At 52.1% G+C, this 13,129-nt stretch overlaps 2 protein-coding genes across 2 annotated transcripts; both read left to right on the top strand.

Moving 5' to 3' along the window:
• Nucleotides 1-535: 535 nt before the first annotated feature.
• Nucleotides 536-1,549, top strand: LOC309417737 (olfactory receptor 52M1-like; the record flags this gene model as incomplete). The annotated part of the gene is made up of 1 exon (XM_082015278.1): nt 536-1,549. One exon carries the CDS (start codon nt 536-538, stop codon nt 1,547-1,549), a length of 1,014 nt encoding a protein of 337 aa, XP_081871404.1.
• Nucleotides 1,550-6,999: 5,450 nt separating this feature from the next.
• LOC309414867 (olfactory receptor 52I2-like) lies at nt 7,000-8,282 on the top strand (the record flags this gene model as incomplete). Its single annotated transcript, XM_082012243.1, has 1 exon — nt 7,000-8,282. The coding sequence occupies exon 1, from the start codon at nt 7,326-7,328 to the stop codon at nt 8,280-8,282; it is 957 nt and encodes a 318-aa protein (XP_081868369.1). The 5' UTR covers nt 7,000-7,325.
• Nucleotides 8,283-13,129: the final 4,847 nt, after the last annotated feature.

The following is a 13,129-nucleotide window of genomic DNA, read 5'->3' as shown; positions in this document are numbered from 1 at the left end:
TGCTGATGGAGGGCTTAAAAATTCTCCTGCAGGTCTGGAATAAAACTTGCATCGTCTGAGGTTTACTTACTTCCACGTCTCATGGCAGCATGTGGAGGAAGAGCAAGGATTTAACTAACTCATCTCTGCCTGTTTTGATATAGGAACTATGGGTCCTCAAATGACACGAGCAAAAGTCAGGCTCACAAGAAAGGGAAGGGACTATTTCACAAAAGGTGCCATTAGTTTGTAAAACTCCTTGCTAAAAGATGCTAAAATTTTGCACAGAAGAGACTAGATGGGTTTCTGGGGTGAGGTTACTTAAAATGGAAAAACCACATCAGTCCAGGAAGTCCCTGAGCTTCAAATTGTTGGAAGCTGGGAAAGCACGCAGGAGAAGTGTCATGGTATGTTTCCTTTCTCATATTCTTCCCTAAGGGTCTGCTTTTGATGCTGGACATAGGATCTGAGGCTGGATGGACCTTTGGTGTGGCCCAGGGTATGGCTGTCCTTGTGTGCCTGGGCTCTCCTCACTTGGGCTCCTACAGTGACCACCATGCCCCACTTGCATCCCACCAACACCTCGCTGTCGGAGCTGCACCTGACGGGCATCCCGGGGCTGCAGCACCTGCACCACTGGATCTCTGTCCCCTTCTGCATCATGTACCTTGTCACACTGGCTGGGAACAGCACCCTCCTGTGCGTGATAAAGGCTGATCCCAGCCTGCACCTGCCCATGTTCCTCTTCCTGTCCATGCTGGCTGTCATTGACCTGGTGATGTCCACCTCCATCACCCCCAAAATGCTGGGCATCTTCTGGTTTCACTCCACTGCCATCAGCCTGGATGCTTGTCTTACCCAGATGTACTTTGTTCATGCTTTCTCTGTGGTGGAGTCGGGGGTGCTTGTGGCGATGGCCTTTGACCGCTATGTGGCTATTTGCAATCCACTGCGGCACTTGTCCATCCTGACCCGCCCTGTTGTGGCTGCCATTGGCTTGGCTACCTTGCTCAGGGCTGTGGTCTTCATGAGCCCCCTCACCTTCCAGATTCGTCGCCTGCCTCTCTGCAGCCCGGCAGTCGTGGACCACTCATACTGCGAGCACATGGCTGTGCTCAAGCAGGCCTGCGGAGATGCTACCTTCAGCAACACCTACAGCCTCTCCATCTCCACCTATGTGGTTGGCTTCGACTCGCTGCTCATTGCCCTCTCGTACGCGCTCATCCTCCAAGCTGTGCTCAGCCTCTCCTCCCCACAAGCCCGCAAAAAAGCCTTCAGCACCTGTGGCTCACACCTCTGCATCATGGCCCTCTTCTACATCCCTGGACTGCTCTCTATGTACATGGAGAGGTACCACCAGGAGCTCCCACCCTATGTCCAGGTCTTGTTGGCTGATATCTACCTCCTCATCCCACCGGCTTTCAACCCTCTGATCTACGGCATCAGGACAAAGCAGATTCGTGATGGAGCATGCAGGGCGATCTCCCGGAGGAGAGCCATAGCAGGAGGGACTGGGCCTGGCCTTCAGGGCACAGGGCTGGGACTCATGAAGACAAAGCCCATTCCCTAGAATGGCCAAAACCTCTGCTGGACCTTGGTGTGGTTCTCAGTGTACGTTCAGAGCCACAGGTGCCCCAGGAAATGCTGGCACCCACTGAACTCAGGTCAACACCAAGGGCTTCAGCTGCCCTTGTTCTCCTACCTGTCCCTAGCACGAGGCAGTGACACTGGCACAGCACCTCTGGGTGGTCCAGTTCCCTCAGATCTCCTAACATAAATAAGGATTGCAGCCACCACCTGACCTTGTTCTGGCAAAATAACCTAGTGCAGCTCAACCACAGAAAATAGCTGTTTCCTTAACATATCACTGTATGTGCAGCGGAGCCGTCACAAGAGACGTAAGGGCCATGGGATCACAGGACCACAGGATAACTCAGGCTTCAAGGGACCTCAGGAGATCTCTAGTCCAACCTCTTGCTCAAAGCAGGGTAATCTACAGGGTCAGACCAGGTTGCTGAGAACATCCCTTCCCTTTCCATGAAGGTCTGTCAGCCCTGGGGAGCAGGTACCCACACACTCTCCATGTACCGTGGAGCTGGTTTTACCTGGGATAGAGTTAATTGTCTTCATAGTAGCTTGTATGGGACAATGTTTTGGATTTGTGATGAAAGCAGTGTTGATGATAACACACCGATGTTTTAGCTATTGCTGAGCAATGTTGCACAGCAACAAGACCTTTTCTGCTCCTCACCCTGCCCCACCAGCAAGGAGCCTTGGGGTGCACAAGGAGCTGGGAGGGGACACAGCTGGGACAGCTGACCAAAGGGATATCCCAGACCATATGGCATCACACTTAGCAATAAAAACTGGGGGAGAGGTTTTCCAGGGCTGCCATTGCTCAGGGACTGGCTGAACATCGGTTGGCTGGTGGTGAGCAATTAGATTTTTTGTATCACTTCTTTTTATGGGTTTTGTTTTCCTTTGTTGTTGTTGGGAGAAGGATTCCTTTTTTATTATTAAACTGTCTTTGTCAGAACTCACGAGTTTTCACATTTTTACTTTTCTGATTCTCTCACCCATCCCACTGCGGAGGGGTTGGGGGAGTGGTGAGTGAGCGGCCACGTGGGGCTTAGTTGCCTACCAAGGTTAAACGACGACACCCATGGATGCCATCCACCTGCAGTGATCTGCAGCAGGACCCTGTCTGCTGGGTGCCAAAGCTGTTGGGTTGTGTGATTAAAGGTTCACTTCCATAAATTCAAAGGAGCAGAAGAATGTGGAAGGCAGGGGAAGGCCAATATCCCCTGCAGAGCCAGCAGAGCCCCAGCCCGGCTGCTCCCCAGGCTGTCCCAGGAGGATCATAGAATCATTAAGGTTGGAAAAGACCTTTAAGATCAAGTCCAACCGTCAACCCAATGCCACCATGCCCACTAAACCATGTCCCAAAGTGCCACATCCACAAGTTTTTTGAACACCTCCAGTGATGGTGACTCCACCACCTCCCTGGGCAGCCTGTTCCAATGTTTGACCACTCTCTCTGTAAAGAAATTTTTCCTGATATCCAACCTAAACCTCCCCTGGTGCAGCTTGAGGCCATTTTTTCTTGTCCTGCCACGTGTTACTTGGGAGAAGAGACCAACACCCACCTCACCACAACCCCCTTTCAAGTAGTTGTAGAGAGCAAGAAGGTCTCTCCTCAGCCTCCTCTTCTCCAGACTGAACATCTCCAGTTCCCTCAGACACTCCTCATAAGACTTGTGCTCCAGCCCCCTCACCAGCTCCGTTCCCTTCACGCTCCAGCACCTCAACGTCCTTCTTGTAGTGAGGGGACCAAAACTGAACACAGGATGTTCAGCCTCTGACCGGGTGTGAGACCTCCAAGTTGGTCAATGGCAGTGGGTTTCCCTCCTGGCAAAGTGACATGGGGTACTGCCCACCGGGTGGGGGGACAATCAGTATGGGATGCAAGGAAGAGCACTTTGAGACTGTGCAGCACTCACTATGGGGTGCTTAGGGGGAGGAATCAAAGGCTGGGAATGGGAGGGATCAGGGTGGATTGGGGGAAAACAGAGTGGTAAGGGGATGAAAGGGTCCAGTCGCATGTAAGGCTGTTGGTCAACATGCTTGTCTGTCCATGCCTGGTGCCTGATAGCACAGTCCGTCCTGTCTTCTCATTGAACTCCATTTCTAACAACATCCTTGGGTGAGGGTCCCCTAATCTGTGTGCATGTGTGAGCACCAAGGGCTGAGCACCAGCTGCTGGAGTGGAGACCACGGACCACGGGGGCCCACGAGCCCAGGGTGCCAGCACCTGGAGAGACTGAGGTGCACACATGTGCAGTGGGTACGTACATCAGTGTGCAATCACCAGCAAACATCAGGCAGGACCAGCCAGTGAATAAGCTGAGACTTGGGAGCCAGTATCAGAGGTTGTAAATCTGGGCTGGACGCTGGAAAGACCAGAGGGTTTAAGTTGCTACTGGAGGGATCAGGGGTTCCAAGCTACACTACTGCAGAGACCATGGGGTCGGCTACTGGTGATACGATAAGACTCATCCAGCTACTGGAGAGAGCCGTTCACCTGCGTGTATGTGCATGAGGCAACTGGGGACACCAGGGACCCAGGGCCAGCTACCGGGTAGACCGAGTGTCTAAGCACAGCTCCTAGAGGGATCCATATCATATGTGTGTATGTACAATTTCCACTAAAAGCATCCATCCTAATCGGACAGCGAGTAGAAGAGGATCAGGCCACTGATGCTCTTTGTGTTTGTGTGTGTGTTTTCAGTCTGGGTTGACCTGTGTGGCTGACTGGTCTCCACTTGCAAACAGCCTGGGACAGGGTCTGTGTTTGCACCCTGTGGTCCAGAGCAGCAGCCAGGGAGAGATAAAGAAAGAAGCTGAAGCAGTCTTGAAAATGTACATCTCACAGGACAGACAACCCAATCTCTGCAACCTCCATCTGCTGTCCCTTAGGGGATTTTCAGATGATGGATTAATACCCCAGCGTTGCTGCACTTAGAGATACGCAGAGGTGTACTGCTGCAGCCCTCCAGGTGACAGTCCCACAGGTGAGACAGATACCTGTGCTTATCCTTTTATCCTTCTCGGCAGACTGGGATCAGAAGCCTTTGCTTAGGCTGCAAAGCTCTTCTGTGCCATGTTTTTCCATCTCGCAGGGCAAGAAGTCCCTGTGATCAGGTTTCTTCAGTACTGCTGCAATACTGACAATAATACTGTGCCAGGCACTGGCTGTGGAAGAGAGCTTCTGGAAGCAGATACGCTCTTGCCTTGGATGTAAGTACCTGGGGATGCAGCTCTGGATTCAGACACACGTAAGTGCCTGGCGGTAGGAGTGCTTGGTGTCTAAGCACTGAGTACAGCCAGTGGAGATCCAGCCCCGACAGTCAGTGGATCCTGGAGAGACTCGGCTCACCCTGGGGCAGACCCCTACCTTTAGGGAGTCAGTTACTCTGCAGGCTCCATGGTCGAGCTCTTCTCTGACTGGTGTCACCTGAGTAAGTGCCCCTTACTTGGATGTGTACACTTGAGATGCCCCCAGGTACCCAAGGCACCCATGTGGGAGAGGCAGACCATCACCCAGGGTTTGCAGGGACCTGCGCCCTTCTGGGTGTAAAGGAAGTAGAGGCCAAATGGGACACACCGGGGGGTCTCAGATGGCTCTTTAGGCAGCTGGACCATAGCCTGGGTGTCATGTAGATACTGAGATCTGGCGTGTTAACGCGGGGCTTGCGCCATCGCAGGGCACACAACTGTGTTTTGCAGCAGAGGCTGGTCTGAAAGGCTGGTCCGTGTCACCGGCGGCATGTGGGTTTGCTCGGGAGCGTGGGTCAGTGAAAGCAGCCAGGGGTTAACCTCGCTGCTCCAACCCGGAGTCACACCTGGCTCCTGCACTGCTGGTTACTGCAGGGGGGCAGTGCCATGCAATTCAGTGCAGTGATTAAAAAGGAATTTTCATCCTCTTCAGCCTCTAAAATGCCCTGATTTTCAGACATTTGGGCCAGAAGGTAAGCACTTCTGTCCTGACCAGTCCTCTCAACCAGCCGCTCCTGCAGCAACCCCACACCTGGGGTTAAGATATAGATCAAAAGAAGGAATCAAATCCTACAAAAGCCTGCTCTCTATTTAAAACTTCAAGCATTGTATTTCCTTAGTTATCACCCCCAATATTTTCTTTATTTCTATTCTGAACTTGTCCAGCTTCTCCTTCTCACTGCTGCCATACTAGGCATGTCTAATGCTAAATTTTAGCCTAAATGATCCTGTAGCGGGGCTGTACACAGGTGAATTTTACTCTGTGTTGTCACTAGCATGGGTATCGCCAGCCACGAGCCGCCCCACAGCTTGCTGCTTGCTAAAAAGCTACTGGTGGATGATCATCCAGGCTGATCATCATTTCCTTAAACAGGCAGGGATCTTGTGTGGTCATCACCTGCCTGGTGTTTGCCACTGCGTGGGGAGAAGCAACCTTTGGCGAGAGATGTAAAGAATAATAAGAAGGGCTTCTGCAGGTATGTCAGCCAGAAAAGGAAGGTCAAAGAAAGCGTACCCCCCCGAAGAGCATGACTGGCAAACAGGTAACAACGGATGAGGAGAAGGCTGAGGTACTCAATGGCTTCTTTGCCTCAGTCTTCACTGGCAGTGTCTCTTCCCACACTTCTCGAGGGGATGGCCTGCAAGCCAGGGACTGGAGGGGCAAAGTCCCTCCCACCTTAAGAGAAGATCAGGTTTGAGACCACCTGAGGAACTCAAACACACATAAGTCTGTGGGACCTGACGAGATGCATCCCACAGTCCTGAGGGAACTGGCTGATGCAGTTGCCAAGTCACTCTCCATGATATTTGAAAAGTCCTGGCAGTCAGGTGAAGTCCCTGGAGACTGGAAAAAGGGAAACATTGTACACATTTTTAAAATGGGTAGCAAGGAGCAACTTATTTAAATTTAAACTAAATTTCGACTAGATCTAAGGCAGAAATTTTTGACAATGAGGGTGGTGAAACCCTGTCCCAGGTTGCCCAGAGAGGTGGTCGATGCCCCATCCCTGGAAATGTTCCAGCTTAAGCAGCAAAAGCAGTAGCAAAGTTTTGGCACAAATGGATGTGTAGCTCCTGTCCACCATACTCACTCTTCTTCTTGTCTCTCCATGGTTCTTCTCTGGGGTTTCTGTATTACCTCCAAGCTTCTCCCATCAGAAAAAAAAATCAATAATTTTTTCCGCTGACTAGGAGGTAACCTAATTTTGCAGACTTCTCTCAAGGGTAAATGACAGGATGAAGACAGAGCAGCAAGAGGCATTTTCATGATGACACTTAATGTCCCAGAGCACTTCCTGAGACCACTTTTTGCCCTACTGATTTGGAGGAATTTCCTATGTTAGGCCCATGGCACGGAAGCCAGGGCTGCTCAGGCAAAAGTTCTGTCTGAGGGAGGCTGGATGCTGATCTTTTTCTCTCCTCTTGCAGCTTATTTCAAGATGCCAGCGGAGCGGTGGTGAGCAACCAACAAAGAAACAAGTTTTTCACAAGCAACGGACTGTAAAAGTCCCTGGTTATCCCTGGTTGCACAACTTGAAACATGAACTTCTTCGTCTGACAGGAACTTTCAAGCCATAACAGCCCCATTTATTCAGCATTTTGGATCCTTTCCCCCTAGCTGGTCATGTTATGCTGTAGCACTCCTGTCTCACATGCCATAATAACGATGTGGATTCCTGATTTGGCTCTTGCATCGATGCAGAGTCCCCACCTCATCCCTGTTAATTCTGGACATCTCAGGGCTCAAAACCAGGCTCCTGTTCCTAAGCACAAAAGCAAGATTCTCCTGCATGGCTTCTGATCCCTTCATCCGCCCCAACAGCAGCTCCTCCTCTTTCATCCTTGTGGGTGTCCCCAGCCTGGAAGCTTTCCCTACCTGTCTGGGCATTCTTTTCTGCTCAGGTTATATCATTGCCTTGGTAGGAAATGGTATCGTTTTGCTTGTCATTGGGCTGGACAACTCCCTGCGTGACCCCATCCATTGCTTCCTGGGCATGCTGGCAGTCATCGATGTGGTGATGGTGACATCCATCGTCCCCAAGATGCTAAGCATGTTCTGGCTGAACTCTGTGGAGATTGGTTACATAGCCTGTTTTGTTCAGATGTTCCTTGTTCACTCCACAACATCAGAGGAGTCGGGAGTGCTCCTGGCCATGGCTGTTGACCGCTACGTTGCAATTTGTCACCCCCTCAGGTATCAAGCCATCTTGAATCGCCAAACAATTGCCCAGATAGGCCTGGCCATTGTGATAAGAGCTCTCCTTTTCATGGTCCCCTTGACAGGGATGGTGACAAACCTCCCCTACTGCCGTTCCCATGTGGTTCCCCATTCGTACTGCGAGCACATGGCCGTGGCAAAGCTGGCGTGCACAGACCCCAGACCCAGCAGGCTTTACAGTGTGGCTGGGTCCTCTCTTATAGTAGGGATGGACATGGCTTTCATTGCTGTGTCCTATGGGATGATCCTTAAAACTGTCCTGGGGAAGAAATCGTGGAAGAAAGCCTGGAAGGCTTTCAGCACCTGCGGGTGTCATATCTGTGTGGTGCTGCTGTACTACATCCCTGGGATAGTCTCCATATACGCACAGCAGTTTGGCAGCAGCGTATCCGTGCACACACAGGTTCTGCTGGCTGATCTCTACCTGACCCTCCCCACCATGCTGAACCCCATCGTTTACAGCATGAGGACAAAGCGGATCCGTCAGGCAGTGCTCAAAATGCTGTTTTCCAGGAAGGCTCATGCCTGACACTGTACTCAATGGTTTTTCAGGTGTATTCATCTCCCCAAAGACAGCACCAGTTTCATTCCCATTGAATGCACACAGCGAACAGGAGCAATGAGAGCAGAGGGGAGGACTCATTGCTTTAAATGGCCGCATGAGACTGTGCTCTGTGATGAGAGTTATTTGGGACTGGGATCATTAGCCAAATGCCAGAGTCCTATTTCCCTTCCTTCTTCCCAGGTGATACAGAGGAGCAGCCACCTTTGAGTTTTGAGATGTTCTTGATGCCTTGAACACCCCCGTGGTAATATAAAGCAACATTTCAGGGCTCCGTGTATGTTTGTATCAATATACAGATTCTGTTCCACATGGGGAAATTTCTTCTATGTTGTCTTCTTTAGTCCCTGCTGGACTGTCAGGGCTAGGAACAGCAGACTGTCAGGTGCCCCAGCCACGGAGGCTCTTCCCTCTGCGCCTCTCTTGCACGAAAGGCCGACCCTCACTGAGCGCAGACCAGCTCTTCTGGGTTTCTGGGTGAGGACGGAAACTGAACCTCTTCAAAACTGAACTCTTCAAAGCATTCTGTCCATTCAACAGCTCACACCAGATGGGTGAGGAAACCGAAGCGGGGAGATGCACAATGGTGTTTATCACTCTGTCTGGGTGTCCACACCTTGTAGTGGTGGAAATAAACACTGAGTCTGCTTGGGGATACTTACAAATCCTGTGTCTGCTTGTTGTGATGACCACAAGTCCGTGAATAGCTCAATCTAGCATGTCTCGGAGGCATGAAGGACAGAATGCCATAGGTCTGAGTGTCCTGAGATTCGGCTAGCTCTTGCTGCCAGTAGGCCAGCTGCATCCCAGACTTCTCTGAGCCCTCTCTGAGCCAGCCAGCTACGTCCAACCAGGGTTCTCAGGCTCTCTCCGGGGGTTGCAGCACCAACCCATGCTGAGACTTCCCTGAGTGCAAGAGCCCTCCTGTTCTGGAAGCTGGGATCCAGCTGGGAACGACCCAGACAGGTCAGGTCCCCCAGGAATGACAGGGAAGCTGCAGGCACAAGCAGCCGTTCTGAGGCTCCTCAGCTTAGCATTAGCAGTTGGAAAGTCCAGCTCTGACCTGGGATAAGGAGATCCTTTGCAGGCGTTATTTTGAACTGGTGCTGGAGGCTCACTGGGAGAGGTGCAATTTCAGTGAACACGAAGATATGTGTCAACAACAACTATCCAAAGTACCAACACCAACAACTCATATCCCCTTACCTTGCCTTTCTTCAGTACCAAGAGGTTCAGCAGGTTCAGAGGTTCATCCACCCACAAGGGTTCCCGCTCCTGAGAAGTGGAGGGTACTCCACTGACAGAGGGGTGCTCTGCACCCACTCTGCATGGATGCTCCTCTTGGGGTGAGACTGGAGTTTTCTGAGACTCGGTAACAAAGTACAAAGAATCAACGTTTTGAGACAAAAGCAGCAAGCTGGTGAGCATTTGCCCGGGGTGTTTGCCAGGGTTATGTGACAGCTCCCATCAGGACGTTTAAGATACGGGAGTGATGAAACACTCCCAGATCCATGGGCCCTGATGGGATGCACCCACAAGTGCTGAGGGAGCTGTCTGATGTTGTTGTAACACCTCTCTCCATCATTTTTGAGAAATCATGGAGAACGGGAGAGGTGCCTGAGGACTGGAGGAAAGCCAATGTCACCCCAGTCTTCAAAAAGGACAAGAAGGAAGACCCAGGAAATTATAGAGCAGTCAGCCTCACCTCCATCCCAGGGAAGGTGATGGAATGCCTCCGTCTGGAGGTCATCTCTAGGCACATGGATGAAAAGAAAGTTATCAGGAGTAGTCAGCATGGATTCACCAAGGGGAGATCGTGCTTGACCAACCTGACAGCCTTCTATGATGGAGTGACTAGCTGGGTAGATGAAGGGAGAGCAGTGGATGTGGTTTACCTTGAACTTCAGTAAGGCTTTTGACACTGTCTCCCATAGCATCCTCATAGTGAAGCTCAGGAGGTATGGGTTGGATGAGTGGACTGTGAGATGGATCGAGAGCTGGCTAAGCAACAGAGCTCAAAGGGTTGTGGTCAGCAGCGCAGAGTCCAGTTGGAGGCCTGTAGCTACTGGTGTTCCCCAGGGATCAGTACTGGGTCCGGCTTTGTTCAACATCTTCATCAATGACCTAGATGAAGGGCTGTAATGTACTTTCAGCAAGTTTGCTGATGTTACAAAACTGGGAGGAGTGGCTGGTACACCAGGAGGCTGTGCTGCCATTCAAAGGGATCTGGACAGACTGGAGAGGTGGGCAGAGGGGAACCTCACAAAATTTAACAAGGACAAGTGTAGAGTTCTGCACCCGGGGAGGAACAACCCCATGCACCAGTACAGATTAGGGGTTGACCTGCTGGAAAGCAGCTCCACAGAGAAGGACCTTGGAGTCCTGGTAGACAATAAGTTATCCATGGGACAGCAATGTGCCCTGGTGGCCAAGAGGGCCAACAGTATCCTGGGGTGCATTAAGAAGAGTGTGACCAGCAGGTCGAGAGGGTTATTCTCCCCCTCTCCTCTGCACTGGTGAGGCCTCATCTGCAGTATTGTGTCCAGTTCTGGGCTCCCCAGTTCAAGAGAGGCAGGGAACTTTTGGAGAGAGTCCAACGGAGGGCTACGAGGATGATTAAGGGATTGGAACATCTCTCATATGAGGAAAGGCCAAGGGACCTGAGGCTGTTCAGTCTGGAGAAGAGAAGGTTGAGAGGGGACCTTATCAATGTCTATAAATACCTGAAGGGTGGCTGTCAGGAGGATGGAGCCAGTCTCTTTTCAGTAGTGCCCAGTGACAGGATGAGGGGCAATGGGCATAAACTGCAGCACAGGAGTTCCACCTCAACATGAGGAAAAACTTCTTTACTGTGAGGGTGATGGAGCCCTGGAACAGGCTGCCCAGAGAGGTTGTGGAGTCTCCTTCTCTGGAGACCTTCAAAATGACCGACTGGACGCGTTCCTGTGCAATCTGCCCTGGGTGATCCTGCCTTGGCAGGGGGGTTGGACCAGGTGATCTTCAGAGGTCCCTTCCAACCCCTACCGTTCTGTGATTCTGTGATTCTGTGAAATGGAGGGAATTCAGCAGAGGTGAAAGGCTGTGTCCCAGAGGTGCTCATGGTCCTCTGCTTGGGGGGGGGGGGGGGGAAGTTCCATCCAGAGAGAGGAGCCACAACCCCACTTGGGTCTGAGGGTAGAGGAGGACCAGAGGGATGATGTTGGGGGACCGTCTCCATTAACGCGAGGATTCAGAAGAAAAACATACAGAGATGGCATGTTTCCTCTGACAGCAAAGGAGCGGGACAACTCTCATCCTTCTCAGACACACACAGGGCAGACGTCCACAAGGTCACCAGAAGGTTATCGCAGAAGGTGCCTGCAGAGGACTCGCGCTCTTGGGACTCTCCCTCCAGGAGGCTCCCGGCGGCATCGCCTGGGGCGATGCGCGCAGCCCCGGCCCGCTGCCCCGCCGCGCTGCCCCGCCGCGCTGCCCCGCCGCGCTGCCCCGCCGCGCTGCCCCGCCGCGCTGCCCCGCCGCGCACGGGACGATTCGCTGTCGGCGCCACCGCCCCGACGCAGGGCAGCGGGGTCTGCAAGCGGAGGGCAAGGCGGGTGGCTGCACCGGCGCGCCGGCGTGCGTCAGGGCGCGGCGGCTGCTGCAGGAGCCTACGGACGGGAGGCTGGTGGGGCTTCAGCACCTGGCCTGGGGCCACCCACAGTGAGAGTCCGTGAGGGAAAAAGGCAGTTGCTGGGAGATTAGTTTTCCCAAATGTTAAAGTTTCTTATTAAATGAAACTGCAGACTCGAGGCTGCAGAATTCTAATTTTTAAAGTGTTTTTTTAGGTAAAAATAGGACTTGAGTCTAAAAAAGTAAACAAATACCAAACCGTTTACCTGAAACCAGAAATTGTTTGCTGCAAAAGAGTTAGCTTGTTCCTGTTTGTGTAAATTAATCAATACTTAGCTAAATACGCATTTTCTGTAAAACAAACTAAATTTTCAACCACAGATCATGGTCTTAACCCCTTGCATACAGCAGCAGGTATCTGGATAGAAAGGCACAGACATGCAGCCAGCTTCTCGCCAACGGGCAGGATTTGGTGAGATAGGCTGGATTATGCCACACGTGGGGCGGTCACTCAGGACCGGGTGGGGAGGTGAAGGAAGCCGGCAGCAGGATCCCACCCAACCCCACCGACCCAGGATCCCCACCCAGCGGGGGCACAAAGCACTGTTTTGGGGAGGCATCCTGCATCAGCGGTGCGATTCATGGAGGAGGAGCGAGCACCCCAGGGACACGCGCTGGACCAGCTACAGCTTCGTCGGTCGGGGCACGGTCTGGGGCTGGAGGTTTGCCTGTGACGTGAAAGGGTGTCCTCCACACCGTGCCAGCAGCATGGGCCTTTGTGCCCCTCCTGAAACAACCTTGTTTTTTCTCAGTAGGAAAGCACGTCTGCAGCGTGCGCCGTGCTCCAGGGGACAAGCCCCCACTGCCACCACAGTGTCCATGCTGAGAAGGAAAGGGGCGCGAGGGCTGAGGTGGGGAGAGCTCAGTCTGGAAGATGTGACAAAGCAGACATAAAATGTCACAGGGGAGCGCAGGGCCCATTCCTTCCAAGAGTTCTGTGTCCAGCACCAATTAGCTGTGATGAATACAGAGGAATTAAACTACAGGGAAGAAAACGGTGGTGGTGCCTAGGAACCGGTGGCAGTGACCTCGATGCATTTCAGCCTGCAGTATTGATTTTTCATTTTATTTTTTCATTGACTCACTCAATTTTTCATAAGTTCCATTTTCCTGAAGCTGAGGGAACTTAAAGGCAGAGGGGATTT

The sequence above is a fragment of the Phaethon aethereus genome, assembly GCF_964289735.1.
Source record: "Phaethon aethereus genome assembly, chromosome: 1".
NCBI classification, from domain to species: domain Eukaryota; kingdom Metazoa; phylum Chordata; class Aves; order Phaethontiformes; family Phaethontidae; genus Phaethon; species Phaethon aethereus.
This window is presented reverse-complemented; position numbering and strand designations above follow the sequence as displayed.